We start from the raw sequence: 25,959 nt of genomic DNA on the forward strand, positions 1-25,959 counted from the left end.
ATCCCATGTGAACACTTTAGTGATCGAAATAACCAGCTATTAGAGTTTCGTCAAAAACTGTATGCTCAATTAGGGTTCCATGACTGAATAAAATTGAAAACCCCTGAATAAGGGTATCTACTGAGATTACTCCAAAATGATGAGCTCTTTAGCCCTCCTTCCCAGTAACATCTGTCCCTTGTAGAGGGGTTCAACCGGAAGACTTGAAAATATTCCTTAAAACTACCTTCTTCGAAAGTATATTTCATTTGGCTTTCTGATTTTTATATCATTGTATATCTAGAAGAAAAGATTTCATGATCATGCCAATGTGGTTAGTGCGAGGTGTGTCATAAAATATTACAGTTTTGGTGTGGGAGTATTTCCGTTAGATTAAAATACTCTTCAGTCTTTCCATATTCAATATTTATCAACTATTTATTTGGAGGTAAAGTCTCAAAGCTTGTTTGAAGATACGATATGCATAAACTTCGTTGGAAACATCCATAATATTAAGACATTGCTGAAAGTATACAGATACCCAGAAGGCGACCATATAATTGTTATGATAAATGTTGAAAAAAATACATACTTTCACTCTCATTAATGCGTAAGCCCTCAAAATTATCCAAGAAATAAAAACTGTGGTTTCCAAAGTGAACAAATAATTTGAAATTTTATGAGTAGTTGTTTGATGTGGTAGAACTAGATTTTTCATGATCACGACTGAATTTCTTGTCTTGAATATTATGTGAAGTTGCTGAAGAGAAAAAGTAATATAATTTTTAGGTTTTCGGAATGAAAGTATGTCAATATTTTAGAGCGGAAACAGTTGTACCAATTCAACAATTATAAAAAGCAGTATAATGAACATTCCGCAAGAAATTACCTGATAAAATATATCAACCAAAATATTTCGTGTTTGTGACAATTTGAATTTTGTGTGAGTCAACTCACACCTGCTGCCTCGAATTCTTGGTAAATGGCTTTTGAATATGTTTATCTTTATTTACATGAAATAGTTGGTGAAAAATAGAATAATCATATACTGATTTCGTGGTGTGCTCCAAAATGATGATGAATGAACATAATCAAAATTTGAAGATATAAAAACTTACTCGTAAAAAATTAATGTTAATAACTGTGGGGTCAATTGCAATGGCTGAGATGTATACTAGTAGCTAGCACAGATGAAAACATCATTAAGTTGATTCAAAAAAATGAGTGGTCGTTGTTAAATCATGGAAATGTTCAACGTGAAATTTGTATGAGAAGTATAAAACACAATGTTGTATTTAATCACGACTTTTTGTAATAAGCTGGTATCGATGAATCATAATAACATCTTTCTTGTCACTGGCATTGTCCATTTCAAAACCAAATTAGAAGAATAAATGATTTCACTCACTCAAGCTGAGAGCAAAAAAAACTGCCCCGTGAGTAAAAAGCTTTACTAAATTAGATTGGAATTTATCATACGATAAATTCCTTGACCTTGAGCTAGATCACAAACTTTTTCTCAATGGAGACTATGTAAATAAGCATTACTCTCAGAACTTTCAAACTGAACACAAACGTTCAGAAACACGTTCTTCAAAAACTATATCCTGACGTTAACATCAGTCTATCTGTATAAATTGTTCACACATTCGTACACATATGGGAGGGTAGTGCTACTAGACAGAAGAAAGCTACATCTATATAAATAAATAAATGAATAAATAATTCTATGTATTTATGATACAATTGCCCCGTTATGAACTTTGTTCGAGATGCGTTTTACTACACACTAACTTCTTCAGTTTAACTGGTACATTGAACTATTTCAGAATGCATTTTCACAACACTAGTTACAGAACTTATCAGTTAGTAATGATAATTCTAAGGAATAGGTAGATTCAAAATTGTAATTTTATTACAATATTAATTCTAGGTAAGAGGGTGAATTCTAAACAATGAGTAATTAATAACGATAAACTTTCGTAATTTTATGAGAGCAACTTCAATACGGGTGAGTTATAAATTTCTTGTTGATCGTTTGACGAGAAATTTTATTGTCTTCGTTCATCGATTTTTAGTAATACCATAAGGTTTTATTTTCTTCCGTTATTTTCTTTATGTAATATGTCGTAGGTTATGTCTAAATCGTTGCCGTTCTCTAAAAGGTGACTAACTTAGATGCAATTGGTCTTATTCAGTTCAATTCACATGTTGTGCTATGGCTATCTTTTGTGGATATTCCTAGAAGTTTTTCCTGCGTAAACTTTTGGATAGGATTTACATGTTAGCTCGTAGACACCTGAGTTGATGTCCTTGTCAAACAATTACAGTCATTTTTCTATTAACTCTATTTACAAAAACATAAAATTGACAATAGAACACTTAACCAATAATTCAATGAACCTTTTAGACTTCACAATTTTTTAAAAATTGACAACAAACATGATTTGGCAATTTACCATAAACTAACCCATTCAGACTCAGCTATCAGCAACTATTCCTGATGTCTATCCCGATGTCCACAGATAATTTTGGCAGGGAACTGAATTCTATAAACAAATTGCAGGTAAAAACAACCTCAACCCGAACATGATTCATCACATTCTTAACAAGAAACAGTACACTGGTAATACATTGGAAAGACATATTATCAACCTGTCAAACAGTGACAAGGACAACAAATCAGGTGTCCACAAGCTAATATGTGGATCGTGGCCAAAATTTCATAAAGGAAGAACGTCTGAAAAATTAAAAGCAAAAATTTCGGAACATAAAATAAGTTTTAAACAAGATACCAATTCCACCTACGCTTGTCATCATTTAGAGAATAACCACAATTTCGACATAATACATATAGAAAATAAAGGACAAAACTTAATCGAATTTTCTGAAAATCAATAAAGAAAAACAATCAAATTCCATATTAAACGATCAACAAGAGGTTAATCGCACTATCAAAAATGTTTTCAAAAAATTTCGAACATCAATTGTTATCAACCACATTTCGGTTAAATTAACCTACCAGCTAACTCTAATTATTATTGTATTGTAATTACATTTTATTGAAATCTAACTGTTTTTCTGACATATTAATCATTAACTTATCAAGTTCTGTAAATACTGTTGTATTAATTGCATTATAGAATACCTAGTTTGAAGTATCAATTCAACTGAAGAAACTAATTATTTGAAATCCATATTGTGGAAATTTCTGAATTATTATTATAAATAGTTTATTAATTTTCATCAAGTAACATATCAGTGTCGATACATAATTTATATTCACCAGCCTCAAACCAAAAACTGACTTCTCCCTCAAATACACGCACCTCCTGTACACCAACGGCGATCCAATGGGCGATTCTAGGACTCCCCTCCTGTACACCCTAGGAGAGCCAAAGGGCGACGACCAATTGATGACGGCGGATGGTCTCCCGCTGCCCGGCTCAAAATAGTCCCAGTCACATTCGTCAATCGGAAAACTGGATGCCGTCGAAGAACTGTCATTGTCGTCCTCCTCCTTGGAGGATATCTCCTCCTTGGAGGAACTGTCCGAGTTGATGAACACCAGCTTGTAATCGTCGCCTTCCGGTAGAAGGATGTCCAAGAGGTCGGGTTCCTGACCCCTACGCCAACCTAGGTGGGATAGTGATTAATCTGGTCCACCGAAAGTGGGGGGAAAATGTAACAGAACCCATTTTTAAAATTCATCAAAACTAGGTAGTGAAATAAATCTATTCAATACTTTCAAACTATCCAATTTGAGTATGAAGGAAAGGCTATGACATAACCCCATATGAAAACGCCATCTATTGGATCAACACGAAGCTCAATCTATGAATTTCAAGCCAAGTTTGGATACCGTTGGTTAAACGAGATTTGTTTTATGTCTTTCTTTAGATATTTTACTGCAAAGCAACTATAGTTGAAACCAGAGGCTCAGAACTGTGAAAGCTGTAGAAATAAACACGGTAATGTCAAAGCTTGGTTTTGCAATGGATCATCTTTGGGTGCAATCTATTCGTGATTGAATCAGAGGACGAATCTCGTTCGGCGGTCGATGTTGTAACGGACGGTCTTTGGAAGACTCTTTCTTCATTAATATTCGTGGTATAATTCTTCTGTTGATTATATAGATGGTGTCTTCGAAAAGGGAGGTGTCATCGCAGGCTTGTTCTTGAAGGACATTTGAGTCCAGCAAGAACATTTTGAAAATGTTCGATATAAAACATAAGCGATAACTTAATTTTTTCCTACTAACGTGTGCTGTAATTTGAGTCAGTTATAAAAAAACAAAGTATCAAATTTTCAATAAATCATGGAATATGACACTAGCTGCAAGTAAGTTTAAAATTACTTTAAAATAAAGAAATTTGAATTATAGCGTCAAATGTTTTCCGATTTGCGAAGTGTACTCTTATTACAAATGGATAAGAATGACTGTTTAACAGATAAACGTAGTGATTGGTGTCGTTATAGCTAAACTATAGAAAATCTAACGAATTTCAGGAAATTACCATCATTTTTTTATAAAAAATTTTCAATTGTTTAATCTTATGATCTTGTGATCACTATTTGGAACGTTTGGTGTAGCAATGAATATTACTGAAGTTTTTTCCCAACACCAAACCGTTATTTTAACACCTCGACATGCGTTTCAATCACCAAGTGATCATCTTCAAGAGGAAGATCAAAGTTGTTTGATCTCCGATAATATGTAATAATTTAGGTACGTTATTGATATTTTTTTTTGTAGATATTTTCTTCAGCAGTGCTCTTAGAAGATTCCTTTCATCCTTTCGACTCACAGAATTAGGCGTAATGGCGTAATTCCTACTGCATTTTCGACATTCAGGTCTGTAGAACCAATATATATATATATATATATATATATATATATATATATATATATATATATATATATATATATATATATATTTTCTGCCTAAGAAACTAATTTGCGAAACTCCAGGATATTTCATTATCTGCTGTAATGCGTCCTACAATCGAAGAGACCAAAGACTGTTTCAGCAAAACTTTAGGAAAAGTCGAGCGAAATTACCAACAATGACATCGTTTCAATAAGAGTACTGATTACAGTCAAGAGACTGAGGGCTCAGGTTGCAAGGAGGCTGAAGAGATTTCTACAGAACTCTACAGTACTCGTATACTGTTTTGGTCAATGCAAGTACTGCCGAAAGATGAAAAAAACGGAAGCCAGCATATTGCAGAGAACGAATTCATACCTCAACGGGAGCTTGGATTCTGAAGAATCGGATAAAATGAAAAAATAACTTGTCTCATGCAGATCGATCTGAGTCCCCAAGTATGGAGTACTTGTGAGGCTCACTGGATTCAGTGGGATTTCCTAAGTTTACACGATAGCATTCCAGGGTTAGAAATAACCAATTTAACCCCGGTGTACAGGATTCAGAACTGAAGGCCGCTAAAAGAATATCCAGAGAACATTTGCTAGTGGCAAAGAAGGTTGTAGATTTGGAAAAAATCAAATGGATCTCAAACCTAAACTTTTACTCGAATAATTGTGTGTATTCTTTAGATCAAGTGTGGCTCTGGGATACATACTAAAAACATGTAGATTGATCAGGGTCACCTTTATTCCGAAACCTGGGAAAATCGAACAGCATAGGACGAAGTCCTCGAAACTGAACACTTTCATGTCATTTTCTTTTTATACTAATCTTCAGGCATATTATGGATACAGCACTGGCTACTAGACCACTGCAACGTACAGAATAGGTATGCCGACAAAAATGGCATTGTTTCTGGTCACGAAAAAAGGAGAATATGCTTACAAGTACTTTGAGCAACTTATCCTATTAAATAGGGAGCACAGGCGTCACAGAGAAGAGGGATCGACAACATAAGTTGCAGATAATTGAATGCATATTTGGAGAAAGATTGGTATGTATATAATCATTATGGAAAAAAGAGTAGTGGCACGGGTAGTAGGATATTGGCCCCACTATTATGGAACCTTTAAATGGACGAGTTACTACGTCTTCTGGACCATAATGGGTTATGCAGACGACTCAGTCATCCTTGTCCATGGTAAATATCATGATATAGTGAAGGGACGCTTGTGGCAGGCATCGAATATTATAACTATATGGTCCAATGAAAAAACAGGAGAAACAAGGCCGTAGTAGCATTCACCAAGAGAATCAAAACAAAGGGCATATGACCTCCAAAACTTCGTGGTGAAGAGAAGGCTGAATATCTGAGAGTGGTAGCAGATCTCGGGTTGACCTGAAACAGCATATAGAAAGGGTGAAAAGAAAAGCAGCTGTATCACTGCTGGTGGCTAAACACATTTACGGAACGATATACCAGACAATAAGTATTGGCTCTACACTATGTTGGTCAAACTCATGATTACATATACATCTGTGATCTGATGGCCAAAGATGAAATGCATAACCGCTATTAATGGAATAATCAGGGAAATGCTTGGAAATAATGGGAGCAATGAAAACCACTCCAACAGTTGCACTGGGAACACTCTTGAATTTTCATCCTTCACATCTTATGATGTGAAGGATGAAAGCAAGCCTAGGCCAATTCAGGCTGAAAAATTCACCGAATCACATGTCATTCCGATAACATGCTCGGTAGAAATACCTACTATGCAAACTATACTGTGCGGGGAGAATTCTTCATTTCAGTTAAACACTCTATCAGAAGATACACATTAGTCTTCTAGGCTAAAATGTATGCAACTTTGGAATGCGTAAATAACATTCATTTGAAAATTCAGTAGAAAACTTTAAAGAATTTGATATGTTTCGTTCTGCATGACGATCTCATTTAACTGAACATCTACATTCGCGATCGATATTTGAGTCACACTGTGCAAATATTTCCACATTTCTTTTCCTTCGTATGAATCTTTATTACCTAGAAATACCTAGAATATCATTGACATTGACATTTGAAAATAATAATTCAAAATTATATGGAACACTGAAAAGTTTCAAAAAATACACTAAGGAGAAACTTCAGAATTGGAGTTGATGAGAGGGAATAGTGTGATAAGGAGAATTAAGGGGGATATGAAAAGTGATAAGAAAGGGCCGGAAGGAAGGAAATGATGAAGAAGTAGAAGTGAAACAGGACAAGAAGGGCGCAGAAGAAGAAGAATAGAACGGAAAAATATTGGATTTGCCAATAATTTTCTCTTGAAACATAGGTTTTGTTACATTTTCCTCATGTTTGAGTCTTTTAGAGCGTTTTTTATATCAGGCACCAAATCTATTAGTTCAACGTTCAATAATGAATTATTGATCCCTCCACCGCGACCAGATTTCCGGTCCACAAATAACTATTATTCATCATGCAAATATGTATTAGTTCTACTCATTCATAAATAAATTAATAAAATTGTACATCTAGCGCGTTTAATGATAATTAGTAATAAGTGAGTGTTGATGATGTGTTCTATTTTGATTTATAAACCACCACCAATCTGGCTTCATGAATATTTGAAAATGATTATTAGACCTTTTTCGAGGTGAGGAATATAATTTGTAACAGTAATGTTCCGAGAATATCAAAGTTACAACCATCAGAATTCATTTCATTGGAAACCGATTGGCAACAATTTTTTTGGAAACTTACAAATTTTGCAAAAAGTTGTTGAAAGAATCAGATATGATAATGAAAATATGAAATGGTTTTCAGTACATTGAAAATATACAGTGCTTTTCTTTAATGTCTCCCCTCCTTTTATTTTTTGAATGGGTCAACTCAAAAAATTGATATTTGAGACAATGAAATCAATGCATGAATACTTTATTTTGAAGTGAAATTAACAGATGAAACTTTCAAGATGGCGACTGGGATCCATCTGGGAAAAAACTGAAACGAAAGGGGGGTCTTGTGATACACCATTTTGAAGCTCCTGATGAATACTTCATAATCCTAGAACATATTGTCAATATATTCAACTACTACAAAATGGCGGAACTTTTAATAATTGCCTGAATACATTGACATTTAACTACATAATATGAGGTAATAAGCTTGAAGTCACTTCGGAAGATGCTCGAAATGGTTGCCTTGAACTTCTTGACATATGAACAGCCTATCCGATATTCCACGCCGAACATTTTCGAACGCAGTAACGTCAATATCTCTACAAATATTTATTATTCTCTGCCGTATATCCAATATTGAAGCAGATTCAGTTTTGTACACCTTTTGTTTCAAATAGCCCCATAAAAAAAAGCCAAAGGTGTCAAATCTGGCGAGCGGGCTGACCATTCTGTAGGACCTCGACGGCCAATCCAACGATCGGGAAGTCTAGTATACAAATAGTTTCTTACTTGTCTGGAGTAATGTGGTGGTGCTCCATCTTGTTGGAATACAATATCCATATCGAATTCATTGGGATTCGCTTCGCCGATTTCAGTGATGAGAGGGTCAACAGTAGTTTTCAGCATATTCAAATACAGTTCTCCTGTTGAATTTTGATCAATAAATAGAGGTCCTTAAATACGGTTTCCCAATATTCGTACCCAAACGTTAATTTCTTCTGGATATTGGGTATGTGCTTCCCGGAAAACGTGAGGGTTGGTGTCACTCCAATATCGGCAATTTTGTCTGTGAACATTGCCGTTTAAAAAAAATTTACATTTGTCACTGAAACAAATATTGTGGAGATAGGTAGGATGCCTTGCAATGGTTTCCATCATGATTTCGCAGAAATATGTTCTTCGATCAGGTCATCTTCATCAGTTAATTGGTGTACCATTTAAATTTTTTATGGATGATACCTATTCCTCTTCAAAAGTCTCCACACAGTAGAAGGAGACACCTCACAAACATTCGCGTCGGAATGAGTAGACTGTTCAGGATTTACTACCATCTCACCAATTATTTGCACTAGCTATTCTTCCGGAATTGACGGATGACCTGGGGCTTTTTGTTATGTACACTACCGGTATTTGTGAATTTGGATACAAGTTTTCTTAAATGTTTTCTACAGATAGGAAGATTCATTGAAAATCCTTTCGGTCTCGTGAAAGTTACGCGTCGCACCGTAAATAAAAATCGCTTCAAATTTTTCTTCTAGTGGACGATAATTGACCATTTTAGAGATTGTTGACGTGGTACCTTTCCACAGGTAAAACCGAAAACTAAATGAGAATATTATAACTGAACAATAATGTTCATTGTCGTACTGACATTTTTGTCGTTTTTATAAACAAAAAATAACTTAACAAACCTTATCGGGTTGTTGGAATTGCCATATGGCAGATAAAAAGGAGTATTTCTAGAAATATCAATAATAATGTGTTTGTCTTCAGGAAATTATTAAATGTTCCGACATTCAGGAATTTCAAAATTATGTACTTATCACAAGACCCCCCTTTCCATTTAATTTTTTTTCCAGATGGCGCCTAGTCGTCATATTGAAAGTTTCATCTGTCAATTTCACTTCAAAATAAAGTATTCATGCATTAACTTTATTATTGAAAAATTTTAATTTTTTGAGTTGACCCGTTCGAAAAATAAAAGGGGGGGAAATGCACGTATAAATGATATAGAACAAAGGAAGAAGAAAATCATATATTAGCTAAACATTTTCCAGTATTAGATTATTCACAGATATTTCTCTCATATGAAAACTATCAGGCTGCGGGCTCGAAAATCGCTACAACATCTACAGTCTAGGTGACGCTCACGAAAAGAGCAGTGGCGGGGCGGAGCGATCGATCGGTGCTCGTGTGATTAGGTCGCTCGCGATTACAGTAGTGTTGAGTAGAAAAATATTATACTACCAATACGAAACGGAAATTGATAATGAAGAATTCATCTCGTGTATTTTATCAAAACCTGCTTTATGAGACAGTAAAAATGTTCACTTTAGCACGTAATGAAGGGTAGAAAATTGGCCAAAATGACTTCTTTCTTCATTTATTGAATGAAGTTAATGATAACTCAGTTCTCATTATTAGACTTGCCTCCAATAGTTCTCTTCGACGTAAACTTGTGTTACGATGACGTGTTGCTCACAACTCTACTCCAGCACGGCCGAAGTTTCATGCCCACGCAAGATACTTCTCCTCATCGCCACGCGCCGCACCGCTCCGCGTTCGACATCGCTCGGCCGTCGCGATTTTCGCGACCGTAGCCTTAGAGTTTACTTCAAATAACTAATCCCCGTACACAAATCATGCAAATTGTGATACTGATTACGTATTTCTGAAAATGAAGAAATGATATCTGATTCAATCCACTAGATTTACCAGGAAACCCGATATTCTGAAGAAAATTAAAAAAATTTGAGCAACATTTCTCGATATCCTTGCAGATGCCTCTTATTTCCCAGAAGTAGGGACTCGAATTAATTTTATTAGTACCCAGTCACAGCATGTTTCGAGTATTTAGTCTTCATCAGTCAGGTCATTTCATATCAACGATCATATCAAGTATATGTTTCGAATTATTTGATCGAATCCCTACCGTAACTGTCGTCTGAACATATGATGAAGATAGGCGGATGTTGATTAATATTCGAAGTGATATCAGCCAGGACGTTAGCTGTTCTCTACAGAAAATTTGCAAATTCTTGGTAGGAAAGTTACGAGGGTTGAAAGTACTTTCAATACTTATTTAGGTTTGTATCTAAATCGTTGTCGGCACATTTGTTATCTTCTCCAGTTTTCAAAATATTTTTTATAAAATGGAGTAGGAAGAAATTCAACACAACAACAACACAACAAAGTTTTTGTTTCGGGGTTGAAATTAGATGATTTTAATGTATTTCCACGTGTTAAAACCGAAAGTGACCATAAAAATTATATATTAGCTCTTGTTTTCAAGATATAGTATCATTATATTATATATATGTATATTGAGTTTTCAACAAATGAAATATTTCATCACCAACAGTTGGTACACATGTTTTTTTACATAACACCCCTCTCATCAGCTGTTCTTAAGTAGTAAACATAACCTATGTGATTTGTCAATTGTACGCACTTGGTTGCTATTGAAATTATCGTGTGAAGTTGATTTTTAAATTAATTTAAGTGCTGATCTGAAATGCCTCGAAAGTGTGTGAATTCTGTCGATAGCTTTTGCTATATATGTGGTGAAATAACATTTAAGGCTCAGAAACGTAAAATGACACCTATCGTTAAGACAGCCTATGAACATTATTTTGGTGTGAAAGTTGGGGACCAAGATAAATCATGGGCTCCTCATATATGTTGTAATTCTTGTTCCGTCATATTGCGAGAGTGGCTGAAAAATAAAAACCGGGCAATGGCTTTTGCAGTACCTATGGTTTGGCGTGAGCCTACCAATCATACAGACGACTGTTATTTCTGCTTAACTCCTCCCATTAAGCAAGGTTTATCTATGAAGAAAAGAGGAACGGTTAAATACCCTAATCTCCCATCTGCTCTTCGGCCTGTACCACACTCAGACAATTTGCCAGTCCCTTCTGCACCCCAAAACTATGAAATTTTAGAGGAAGGTGATGAAGACTGTTTAGAAGGAGCAACCCATCCTTCTACATCCTGATTTTGAGGTAAGCGATAGGTCTAGTGATCCGCACAGAATTAGTCAAGCAGAGTTGAGTGACCTTATAAGAGATCTTCGCTTGTCTAAGGAAAAGGCTGAGCTGTTAGGGTCAAGACTACAACAGTGGAATCTTCTAAAACATGATGTGAAAATATCTCAGTACAGACAGCGTCAAAAAGATTTGCGTCCTTTTTTTGAGAAAAAAGAAAACCTCGTAGTTTGTTCTGATGTTAATGGTTTGATGGACTGCTTGAATTTGGATCACACTCCATCTGAATGGAGACTGTTTATAGACTCTTCAAAACTAAGCTTAAAAGCTGTACTTCTGCATAATGGAAATCAGCTACCCTCTATTCCTATAGGTCATGCAGTTCACATGAAGGAAACGTATATAAATATGAAAACACTTCTCCAATCAATCAAATATGAACAACACAAGTGGCACATCTGTGGTGATCTGAAAGTCATTGCTATACTCCTAGGAATGCAATTAGGGTTCACCAAGTACTGTTGTTTTTTGTGTCTGTGGGACAGTCGGGATAGAAAATCTCACTATAAAAAAATGAACTGGCCTACACGAGACCTAAACCCTAATGAGAAAAATGTAGTTTACGAGCCTCTTGTAGATCCTAAGGATGTTCTCCTTCCCCCATTACATATTAAGTTGGGACTAATGAAAAACTTTGTGAAGGCCATGGACCAGGAAGGACAAGCTTTTAAGTACTTGAGAGCAAAGTTTCCCAGGTTGAGTGATGCTAAAGTCAAGGAAGGCATCTTTATTGGGCCTCAAATCCGTGAAATCGTAAATGATCTTGCTTTTGATATGATTTTAACAGGAAATGAAAAAAGAGCCTGGGAAGCCTTTAAGGGGGTTGTACATGGGTTTTTAGGTAACAAAAGAGATGATAACTTCACAGCATTGGTTAAAGAGCTTCTTCAAGCTTACCACCAACTTGGATGCAACATGTCCTTAAAAATTAATTTTCTTCACTCTCATCTTAATTTCTTCCCACAAAACTGTGGAGCTGTGAGTGACGAACATGGAGAAAGATTCCATCAAGACATTGCCTTAATGGAACAGAGATATCAGGGCCGTTGGAATGAAGCAATGCTTGCAGACTACTGCTGGTCTGTGTAGGGATGCTCCAGAAGTGTTTTATAAAAGACAAGCTAAACGACAGCGATCTTACAATGAATGGGATGGACTTAATTGAAATTTGGTGGTACAAACTTCTTTTATTTGTCAAAACTCTAAGAATAATGTTTTTTTTATTAATTTTGTACTTAAAATATTCTAAAAGAAACATAACAATATTGTTTTATGTACTTTCACTTTTCACGTATAGTATAACTACTCTTTAAGATTAAGTACTGTGTATCTCAAAAACCAGAGCTAATAAAAATTTTTCATTGTTATTTTCGTTTTTATCACCCCAAAATTAGTAGAAATTGATTAATGTAGTGTAGGAAACATTCAAAAAATATTTTTTTGTTGTGTTGTGTTAATCTCTCCAAAAACTACTTCATGTTATTTTTTATATGTTCAGATATTTTGTATCACATGATTAGATTTTTATAATTGTGTTGATTTGAACAAGAAAACGATGTGATTTGAAAAATATCAGTGAGATGACAATGATTTATTTTACGTACGTATTAGTATCAGCTATCAGTCATTACAGATAGCCTCTGGTGTTTGTATACAAACTGGGAAAAATAATCGCTTAACCGAAAATTTATTATGAATAATTGTTGCGCGGACTACACTTTTCTCCCCTTTCTAGATATCTCAGAGGTCAAGATACCTATATGGAATGTTTTTGTATTTCGATTCAATTTTATATGTTTCAGCCTGTAATTAGAACATCTTGAATGAAATGTACCTATTTTTCAAAATTCGTAAATCCATATTCATGTTGGATCTATTACATTATTACACGTATATGGTTACCATTGTTCTGCCCATGCTAATAATATTATGTAATGACACCGTTAAGTTGAAACGATGTTCCAGCTTGACTCATTGTTTCCATCGACGAAAGTTAACCAAAGTTGCAGTTACCAAAGACATCTCATTAATAAAGATAATACAAATTGAAGCTCCTTGTCGATATTATTCGAATGATGAATAAAAGATATCCAAATACGGACTGACAGAATGAACTTAAATTAGTTGCATACCATGTGTCGTTGACTCATCGTTACCCCCAATTTTCATTCATATACTTTTTTCAAATTCAAACAATCTGAAAATTTCAGCAGAGTGTTACTTACATATAACTAAGTCAGGTGTTCCGTTTCACGTTCAATTCATCTTTCGATCTAGAAAGCCATGATTACTTCAAGATCAACCAAAACAGGTCTCTACATGTACCTCATCAATTTAAGTTACTTTTGATTTATGCGGAAAAACAAAAACAACTGTGGTGCCATGGTGCCATACGAGGTTTGGCTACAAAATAACAGCATAATCATAGCCGTCGATTTTTTCTTCACAACTTACTGTACTAAACCTGATTCCTTTCTAGGGTGGATGTTGCAACACAGCGATCCCATGCTTGGCTGAAGGATTGTTCTGAAGCATCCACGACTCGTTCTTCGATAACTTTGGTCGCGATAAGTTTCTCATCTTGTGAGAGCTGTCGTTCGTATAGTAGTCTAATCAACAATTTCAAAAACATGAAAAATAGAGAAAAAAGTCCTAAACATATGAGCGATAGCTCATTCGATTCGGAATCACCTCTAGAAAAATGTTTTTGAAGGATTTTGGTGCAGGTAAAAAATTGCAATTGTTATTAATAAAATGAGATTTAAAGAAAAATATTTAGTTTTTCGTTAATAACTCAAAAATATTAATATTTGAGCAATTTTGAAAAAAGCTCTTTAAAGAGGAGGAAATTTCCGATAAAAAAACTCTATCTCCATTATTTATAATTTTGATTTGACGTTGAAAATAGGGTTCCGCGCGGCTGTTACGGCATGCGCGCGCTGCCGCTAAAGAGAGTTTATCAAAAGAAGTAATTTTTTTATAACATAAAATGTCATTTTGAAAATTTGAAAAAATCTAGTATCTTCTCAACACTTGAATGAATCGAGTCCCGTAGGAAAAAAATTTCATCACCATTTTTCAAAAAGTTATTCAATTGTCAACTAACGAATTTTTTCCCAATCTCCGTTGGTATAAATAATGGGATGAAAAGTATAAATAATTGGCCTATAAATTTTAAACTTTGTGGAGCCCTTTTGATATATACTTCATACGATCCTGCGATAAAAGTTCATACAAATTCATTAATTTGTTGATGATGATTTTTTATAACTATTGCAAAATGAAATATCTAAAAATTGTTGATAAACATTTTTTTTTGCAATTGATATTTAGCTATGTCAGTTTTCACATTAAACAATGACATAGAATATGAATTTTTACGTAGTTTGTTTATTAAACTGTTTTAAACAAATAGAGAAATTCAATATTTTTGTAAATTTTTTTTGCTACTTTGTTGTCTAGAGATAATTATGATGAAAAATTTTTTTTTCCTAATTTCAATTTTTAATTGTTTAAAATCGATTTTTTATATTTCAATTGTTCAAATAATTAGTTAAGAAATAATTTTTCTTTTAAAAATCATAATTTACACTTTTGAATATTCTTTTATTATTTAATTGTTTACTAGTTTAACAATTTGTTTTATACAAATATTGACCAACGTTATATTTTTTTCAGAAGCACAAAAGCATTATGAAAACAGCTATATATAAAAAAGTGCCATAATTTTTTTTCCATTTATTATAATACTTTTCTTTATGTCACTTTTTTATATATAGCTGTTCTTATAATTTCTTTTTTCTGCTTCAGAGAAAAAGATACCGTTGGTCAATATCATTTATAACAAATTGTTAAACTAATAAATAATTGAATAATAAATAAAAATTTTTTTGCCAAACTATTTAAAAGTGTAAATTATGATTTTTGAAAGCAAAATTATTTCTTAACTAATTATTATATCGATTTTAAACAATTAAAATTAAAAATTGAGAAAAATTAAAAAAAAATCAAAATCATCTCTAGACAACAAAATATCAAAATAAAATTTTCAAAAATATTGAATTTCTCTATTTGTTTAAAACAATTTAATAAACAAATTACGTAAAAAATTCATATCCTATATTAATAAGTGCCATTGTTTAATGTGAAAACAGACAAACTTTTATGAACTTTTATCGCCGGATCGTATGAAGTATATATATCAAATGGGCTCCACGAAGTTTAAAATTTATAGGCCAATTATTTATACCTTTTATCCCATTATTTATGCCAACGGAGATTGGGAAAAAATTTGTTAGTTAACAATTGAATAACTTTTTGAAAAATGGTGATAATACTTTTTTTTCTACGGGACTCGATTCATTCAAGTGTTAAGAAGATACCTACTAGATTTCTTTCAAATTTTTAAAATGACATTTCATGTTATAAAAAAATTATTTCCTTTGATAAACTCTCTTTAGCGGCAGCGCGCGCATGCCGTAACAGCCGCGCGGAACCCTATTTTCAACGTCAAATTGAAATTATAAATAATGGAGATAGAGTTTCGAGAGTCGGGAAACTCCCCTTTAAGAACTTTTTTCAAAATTGCTTAAATATTAATATTTTTTGAGTTGTTAACGAAAAAATAAATACCATTTTTTTAATCTTATTTTGTTAAAAACAATTGCAATTTTTTACCTGCACCAAAATCCTTCGAAAACATTTTTCTAGAGGTGATTTCGAATCGAATGAGCTATCGATCATATTTTTAGGACCTTTATCTCTATTTTTCATGTTTTTGAACTTGTTGATTAGACTATGGGGGAGACAGCTGATTAACGGAAAAACAGATTTTAAACAGATTTTTTTTTAAACAGATAATTTGCTCGCGAAGAGTAGCTCAAGATAATATGTCTTGCAAGAACTCAGTTTATTGGGTTGAAGGACGTAGTGTACATGGAATATCTTCTATGTCTTCTCTTCTCTCTTTAAAACGTTTATATCATTAATAAACCCTCTTAGGTGACAAACATTCATCCCCATAACTTATTGTAAGACGTAATAGGTAGCTGTTCACGTTGACGCTCTGTTCAATATAAACGTCTTCCAATGTGACAGTTGTGTCACAGATTAAGTTGTTTTGTGACAAATGTTATTATTTTTTTCAATATTTGAACACATATAGTTTCGCAAGCATCAACAATCGCTTTTGTGCTTGCGCTTTTGTAGGAAACCCAGGAGTATACCTTAAAATTAGTAATTTTTCCTGTGAGTAGAATTTGATATCAAAACTAGTGTCACCTGTGCATGATCTACACATTTTTGCAGACAGCTTCCATAGATATTTTAATTTTTTTATTATTTACTTGAAAATTCTCCACTTTTCATGTACCTATCAATGGAGAAGTTAACACCCAATAAAATCCAAAAAATATTATTGGCTGTAAATATTTCCTACCAAAAAAATCGCAAAGCACATAAAAGTGATTGTCACGTCAAAAATGAATGTTATAGTAGCATTCAACTGAAATAGCAGTACAATGCCTGAAGATATGAAGATAAAAAACCTAAGCAAAACTGAAACTATTTTCAAATTTGTGATTTTTCCATAATGTCTACTTACCTAGTGATTATTACTGAGGTATAATATTTTTCTATTTTTGATCTATAATCGGATTACGCGAAAAAAACCATAATGGTGGATTCCTTATAGACGGTAGGTATCATTTGACAAAAGGAAGTTTTGAATGAAAATTTAACTTGTTATACATTAATCGAAGTGCGGTACATGTTTCATGGTATTTCAATGCAATTGGTGTCAATTTGAGTAATCTAAAACCAAATATGAAATGAACGAAAATGAACGAATAATGGTAGGCTTGCAAAAATATAATGATATATAAGTATCAGTAGTAAATATTAATGATTCATCGATTTATCAATATCGTTCTACTCATTCAGACTTCAACAAGAAAAACCATTTGTAAGAATTCATAAGGTGTTTGTAGATTCAACGTGTTTGCAACACGATTCTCTGTTACATTTGAATTAGGCCTCTATATACCCTGAGATTTAAATTTTCATGAAACATTGTGTAGTGGGATATTTTTGCATTCCGTTCCATCAAAGTATTCGTAAAAACTATAGACACAAAAAAACTAAGTAAAAAATGTTGAAACACACTATATAAAATACTTTTTGTTAGTCGATTGTGAATCGTATAATATCCGTCACCCAGTATATGAAATATTACCAACTGAATAGACTGAGATATTTTGGCTGATGACGTGGGAACTGCAGGCATCGAATTTCATTGTTCACTATCACTCTTATTACCACATTTTGTACCCTAATCAACTAAATAGATAAACCGGCACTCACTGATTAATAACGTGAAAAACTAAAGTGGGAATAATCGTATTTTAATAATTTTTATAAAGATCAATTTTACCGTTTTAGTCGACTTCATTTGATCACTTGCCTACATACTGATCAAACAATAAGAACTAACCCAACAGTCTAAGAGACAACGTCCTCCACCATGGCAAGCAGCCCACCTGAAGAAGCATGGGCGCTAATTATGGGCATATGCATATATCCAGTACACCTCCATGGAACCATGCCCCAACAAAATATACTTTTCTTACAAATGTCATGTTACTGGGAAAATTGTTTCGATGGAAGTGAACATTAGTACAGGTGATCAGTGAAATGTTACCTTTTATAGTTACCCATAAAAATATAGGAACAAATGTAGGAACAAAGATTCAAATCGATTTTCGATGTGGACAACGAGATTTTTGTGGGCCAAAGTAGAAAACAATCAAAATATTTTCGTATCAATATGGGGATAGACAATTTTCAGATTTATATCGTAGCTCTATAAGTTGTAAGGGGTGTTTAATTTAGAATAAATTGGTCATGAATATTACATTCGACCAGTAACTAAATAAAAAAATCTATAGTGGCGTAGATATATCACATGTTAAATATATTTGAAACAACCGATTTTACTCGATTATATAATAATGTATTGTTGGAAGCTGAAATTTTGTCGAAGTTTTTCCCAAAAACTTATAATCAATGCGAGTATTTGGATGTTCAAATCATGAAAAATTCAATTGAAAGATTCGAAACCTGTAAGTGGCGTATTTGAGGTGTTTTTTTAGAAAGAATATTTGGGGAACTTCTATACAAATTTCGAACATGCGTGTCTAAGTACTGATCTCTAAATTGAAAATCATTACTTCAATTTATATAATTTCACCAAGCTAAGCTGTAAACCATTTTTGATATCAGTGAATTTCAATACCTTCTCTCAAAAGTCCTTTCAATTGGTATGTATTGTAAATGACCAAACGTCTAAGTTTTCAAATGTCAATTCAAATTAAGTAATTTTGTTCACTTCTTGGAGCTTCTCTTGAAAGTCTTCAAAAAAGATTCCCTTTGGAAAAATTAAAAAAATTTAATTTTCCACTTTGTTGTTAATAATCAAAGACGTTAAAAAGTGAAACGAAGAATTTTTTGATAATTGAAATTTTTTTGGGGGGATTAACTGACAGTTCAGTTTGTTAATTTCTTCTTATCAACGTGTCAACGTTTTTTGTTAACCAGTATTTGTATTTATATTTCATGTCAAATTTATTTACTTCACCCTTCTTGAACTTAGAGAGCTGCCCTAAATGTAAGTTGTTTTCTGGTAACGTGTTCGAAGCGTTTTATAATTTTTTACTACATTCTAAAATACCATTTTAATATGTATTTCTTGTTCTTATACTTCAGAGTCCTGAAGACGAAACAATTAAGTTTCGAAACGTCGACAATTCAGTAATTGTTTTTCTACAACATTTAGACAGAATTCCCGTCAACTTGACAACCGAGATCCTATGGGTACTGTCTGTTTTTAACCGAAAAATCATTGTTGACTTCCTCATATTTCATTTCAGAAAAATATGTTTCATTTTCTTTGAAAAGATTTAAAAATTTTTAAAAGAACATCTTCTGAATCAGTTAATTGCCTAATAAATAAAAGAAAACATTCAAAGTGTGACAATTTTACTCAACTTGAAGATTTGTGGGGATAAGCTTCATTAATAACTACATCTACACAGCCTGTACGTAAAATAATAATTCATAATATGGTAATTCTCAACTGATTACAACGCATATTCTTCAATCACACTGATGTATCAATTATACACTTCCTACTCTCACTTCTGTGTTTCAAATTTGACAGGGTGATCACTCTCTAAAGTTGGTGGGAAATATCAACATCTAATAAATATTCCTAGTTACGCCATCTCATTATTACATACGAATTAACTGAAAGGAAACTGTATAGCTCAAAATTTAAGCTATACAGTTTCCTTAGAAGCACAACTACGGGTGGCGCTCCTGCCGTGGCTGGCACGATGACTTGGGCGTTGCGTTGTAACTAAATTAAAACATAAAAAATCAGGTAACTTTGTGGGATTTCATTGTATAATTCATCAGGAATCATTGGCATCCAAACATTTAAAAACCTATAATTAAAATAGTGAGTATTTTAAGGAACAAAGGACTAAATCACCGACAGTTCAGGCAGTTTTTAAAAGATTAGAACGAAAAGTTTTCTGATTTCATCGAAGTTCGTTGACTTAGTCAAGGAGTAGCTTTAGAAAGATTTTTTGCATTACGTAACCCTATTCGAGCTTTCATGTTAGAAAAAGGCAACCCAATTGATTATGACAATGACTGGTGGGTTGATTGTGCCTTTCTGGTAGATATTATGTGGTAGCGAATGCCAAGTGGCGGCTACTACGCTTTGGAATTCTACATCTAGAGCAGTAATTTCAGTGCATTCAAACAAAGACAAATTGATTAATGTCTTTGATTTTATCCTAAACAGTGAAGATTTCAAAACCGACGACCAAAGTCTTAGGGAGGCGAGAGGTTTCAAATATATTTTAAATGATCACAAGTTTTGTTTCTTGTTAGAAATACTTAAATTAATATTTGAACATACCGATGTCGTTTTTTCTATTCTTCAAAATAAATCAACAGATATTAATTCCTCTAACCAACGGTTAAACAATTTAACAAAAATTTTGTTGAATTTTAGAAATAACAATACATTTTTCAATAATATTTTCGAATCAATTGATTCAACTCTCGAACCGCCGGCGCCAAAAAAAAGAAAAACCAATTTAGACTTACCCGATTTGAGACAAAATTATAAACAGATTCATAATGAAATATTGGACACGTTTTTAATGCAAATCAAAGTTAGATTTGAAGATTTACTTGAATTAAACTACTTTGATTTGTTGTTGTTTGAAAAATTTTTGTCCTATACCAAAGATTTTCCCCAAAAACTTAAAACGAGTTAATAGCTCAGTATCCAGTTTTCGATGTTATTCAACTGAAAAATGAATTAATCGTAATGTACAGCGACCCTCAAATGTATCAAAATTGCAGGTCTTCTTCAGGTTTATTAAATTTTATGTTTAAAAATGATTTGATAGCTTTCATACCTGAGTTATATAAACTATAATTGTAACAATTCCCATAACATCAGCGTCAGTTGAGAGAAATTTTTCAGCATTGGAAATAATTAAATCCTTTAGTAGAAACTTAATGACTCAAAATAGAATAAGTAATATATCTCTTCAATTGAAAAAGAGTATATAAAAGAAGTGACAGGCAACCCCCGATTTTATGACGAAGTAATTGACTACTTTGCCAATTTTAAAAATTGAAGGATTCCTCTTATATTTAAAGCAGAGTAAGTAATTCAAAAGGTCTTATATATTATATACAGACTTTATATATATATATATATATATATATATATATATATATATATATATATATATATATATATAAAAATGCATATTTTATTCATTCAAGTTAAGCACTTAACCAAAGATATTACCAAATATTAGAGTTATGTTTTATTTAATACAGTCTGTAACTCAAGTGAAGAATATTATTTTTATGTTTTTGTTTTTATTTTTATTTTGTAATTCGTTTTTTTGAGTTTTGTTCGTCTTGGTTAAGAATGAATGTTATGTTTACTTTTAGTTTCTTTTTTTATTTTTTCATTCCTATCCAAAATTACAAAATATAAACTATATATATATATATATAAACTATATTGAACTTGAATGGCCGCCCATTAAAATTAGTTTGCGGGTGCCTTGTGAATTCACTTAAACAAACCAGATTTAACCGTCCTTCGTATCCCATCCTTCCTTTCCTTTCCTGGCAAGACACGACTCTCACTTCCCCGTTGGCTGGACAATAAAATTTACTTTTAGTCCTGTTTTTATAAGCATAATTAAGAACTTGTGCTTATAAAATATTTGTAGCAATTTTTAACAAAACTGTTATATTAGAAGAGAAAAGTATTATTTATTGACTGAGAAGAGTTCATTTATATTAAATAACTCAAAGACAACCCTTTTTCCTTGTTTTTTTAATGGTCAGTTTTATGCGTATAATTTTCGACAATACACAATTTTTGTTTGCATTCATGCAAATATTACGTATTTTGCTTTAAATAGGTGCGGTACCCCAAAAAATTTTCGCGCCTCCGGCGGGCCTTTCTGTGTGTATAGTCTTTATGTCTTTAGCCTCCCCTGTTCTCAAATGCACGAGCCGTCACTGGGTAGATATGAATGAACACTTAACTGATCTGAATATAAAGTTACAGGGTAAAAATCTGATTGTCACTCAAATGTATTCATGCCTTTGAAACAAAGTGGAGACTGTGGGAAAATCAGGTAAAAAATTAAACTTTCAATGAATTCCTTCATTCAAAATCATTTGGCACTGAATTCACGGTACTGACCACGGAATTCTACAATCGTTTTGAAGACTTCCACAAAAAGAATGAAATAGAATTCCCAATTTTCAACAATCCATTCAATTTTGAGGCTTCACAGGCACCAGGTCATTTGCAAATGGAGTTGATAGATCTTCAATCGGACAGTATTTTGAAAGAAAAATTTAGAGATGTTAACATTCTTATATTTTATACACAATATTTCAAGAATTTGGATAACTACCGGGAATTGAGAATTCATGCAGGTCGCAATATGTGCGTGATTGGTAGTACCTATTTATGTGATCAGATGTTTTCCGTCATGAAAATAAATGAGAACAAACATCACACAAGACTTACGAATAAACATCTCCATCAATCCAGTCAATTTTTAAAATAGTTATATCAATTGTGATACTTGACATCAATGAGCTTGTTAAAACAAGAGAAGTCAGGTATCTGGATCCTTGAGCACAAAAATTACTGTCTTTTATCACTTTGATATGATTTTTAACAACGATATATTAGGTATATATTATATAAGTAAGGTAAGTCCCTATATGAATATATAATTAAGAAAGATCTAACAATCTTGAACAGAGGCACGCAGCCCGTAGCCAAATATTAATAGATATCACGCTTACGACAGCCAAAATATCAAACAAAATCCAATACTGGCAAGTCTCGGACCATATTTCTCGGTAAGCCAGGATCTCAGGACCACTGTAAAATCCCGTGACACGAAGAGGACGGATATAGCGGGAAATAGAGGTCCTGACTCCTGGCAACAATGAAGAACTGGAAAGATACACGGTATCTATCCATAATAAAAGAGACATTGCCTATAAGGAATCCCGCCCAATGAGGATGGTTCAAACAGATGGCACAACCAACACATGGTGGTGCCCTGAACTGGAACACCTCAGGAAAGCAGCAAGAATGACTTTTAACAAGGCAAAACGTACAAGACTCGAAGAGGACTGGGGTATATATCAAGCCAACCTCAGAGAGTTCAAAAAAGTCTGCAGACAAAAACAAAGAGAAGCCTGGAGAGCCTATTGTGAGGCAGTCGAAGACTTCCCACTAGCTTCTAGGCTATACAGAAGGCACTCTCAAATGACCACCAGAAGAGTATCGGCATCCTGACGAGGGAAAATGGCGACAAAGCCGCCAACCTCCAGGAGAGTGCTGAGATTCTTATGGAAACTCACTTCCCAGGTTCTATCTTTCTTGGAACGACGAACAGGACGGATGTACCAACAACACCCTCACAATACGACTGGCAATCTACTAGTGCAGTAATCGATGAGGACAAAATAAGATGGGCTATATCGAGCTTTTCCCTTTTCAAGTCATCAGGACCTGACAGTATAAGACCAGCCCCACTTCAGTCGGGCTGGTCCCACTGAGGTGGGATTAATCACCTTAACAAAAATGGATTATTCTACACAATTGCATAAGCAGATGACATAGTTATTTTACAGACCGGCAAATTTGTAAACACATTGTGCGATATATTCATTGTCGATCAATCCCAAGAAGACTGAGATGGTCTTTTTTACCAGGAAAAGAAGTTTAACGGGCTTAAAACCTCCCGAAATCTTCAAAAGCAAAGTAAACTTCCCCGAAGAGGTGAAATGCCTGGGTACTATCCTCGACAGGAAGCTAACGTGGAACTCTCATCTACAGAGTAGAGGAGTCTTTCACCCCGTGTGGTCACCTGGATCTACACTGCAATGATAAGACCTATGTTAACGTATGGAATCATTGCATGGGAACCGAAAGTTCTACAAGCAACGGCTATCCAAAAATTATATCAAATACAGCGACTGGCTTGTTTAAACATCACAGGAGCCATGAGAAGTTGTTCACCGCGGCAATGGAATTAATTACGGGTCTGACCCCTCTGGACCTGTACGTTAAGAGGAGGTTGCGTTAATGGCCATGGTACGATTGCACACGGTTGGTGTAAACCTCGAAGTAGAAATGGGTCAATTGAGGCTGGGCCAATGGCGGGAAGCGCTTACTGCGCAACCTCTGCTGCAGGCAACAAGTGATGCAATTGAACCCAGGTTTGTGTTCAAAAAACCCTACTAAATACAAATCAAGCAGAACACAGAGTCAGATGTTACAAATGCAATACGGATTTATACAGACGGCTCAAAAACCAAAGAAGGCTCAGGATGTGGAGTATACTCCAGACCACTAAGCCTAAGGATTAAGTGGGGAATGGGAAAAATACCAGCGTGATCCAAACAGAACTGGCTGGTATCTCAATCGCCACAAAAGAAATAACCAAGAAAGGAATTTCTGGCAAAAACATAACAATCTGCTCTGACAGCAGACAAGCCCTATTAGCCTTGAACAGACAACGTATAACATCAGGACTAGTACAAGAGTGTCACCAAGATTTAGCCAAAGCCTCGGTAGATAATAACATTATCCTGAGGTGGGTTAAAGGGCACGACAGGAGTAACGGTAATCGCATTGCCGACTCTTTAGCCAAGGAAGCGGCTGAACTAAGAATTTTAGGACCCAGTGACACCTACGGCCTGATGACTGCGACAATTGCGGAACTAGTCAAATGTTACAACCATGCTCAATCCTTTAAGAGATGGGATGGAATCAAAGGATGCAATCTTGCCAGGATCACCCTGGGCGACCCTGTGAAGTTGGCGCCGAAGAAATATCTGGCGATGATCAGGAGAAATCTACGCTTAACAGTAGGATTTCTGATTGGCCACTGTCAACTAAGAAGACACCTCCATGATATGGGGCTACAGGACACACCTTTATGCAGGATGTGTGAACAGGAAGATGAGACTGTCAGGCATGTCCTATGCGAGTGCCCGGAGTTATCGTCAATAAGAGAGTGTGTGTTCGGCGAGTCTTGGCCTACACCTCCCAGTGACCTGTCCACCTTCCTGGAAAAGACAGGATGGACGATGACCTAGGAGGACAACTCCTCGGGAGGATGTACAATGGGTCACATGTGGCCCTAAGTGCTGTGGGCTTACACTCACCCTCCCTACTCTACAGATACAGATATTACATAATTAAATAAATAAAATGTTATAATGATTCATTACATTTTTTTATTTGAATCTGGCCCGCCTACCCATTCTAAATTTATATATGACACTCTGCAAAATTAAATTAGACACATCTGGTTTAAATGTACTCTTAGGGATGTAAAAATTGACAATAGATGGACGTAATGTTACAATACATTTCCTTGTGTTTGAATTTATTTTTTCAAATTTCAGATAGCATGTGTTTACTAGCAATAGGTGTCATATAGAGTTGGTAGCGGTTCTCCATAATATTACAATTAATAATGTTTTAATTAAAATATTCATCAAATCGTTCCACAGTTGAGACCAATTAATTACATATCATTTCATAAACTACACCTCACGATTTGATCTCCACAAACTTTATTTGAAAAATATATCATGACATGTTTCACTAACACAATAGCTTCTTCAACAGTGATGTGAGTATTCATTCTTTTGAAACAAATACTTTTATATGAACACTGAACTATACAAAAAACACTTTTCTCTACTCAGTTTGTATTCCAAACATTCGTAAT

The 25,959-nt window shown here is 34.0% G+C and overlaps 1 protein-coding gene across 1 annotated transcript in view; it reads right to left on the bottom strand.

Moving 5' to 3' along the window:
• Positions 1-25,959, bottom strand: part of btsz (bitesize) — a 414,949-nt gene that overhangs the window by 168,696 nt on the left and 220,294 nt on the right. Inside the window, 1 exon segment of the mRNA XM_074172806.1 lies at positions 3,309-3,615. Coding sequence (XP_074028907.1) covers positions 3,309-3,615 — 307 coding nt within the window.

Source organism: Leptinotarsa decemlineata, unplaced genomic scaffold (genome assembly GCF_025532065.1).
Source record: "Leptinotarsa decemlineata unplaced genomic scaffold, Ldec_3_MD MMD2_tig00000199_RagTag_RagTag, whole genome shotgun sequence".
NCBI classification, from domain to species: domain Eukaryota; kingdom Metazoa; phylum Arthropoda; class Insecta; order Coleoptera; family Chrysomelidae; genus Leptinotarsa; species Leptinotarsa decemlineata.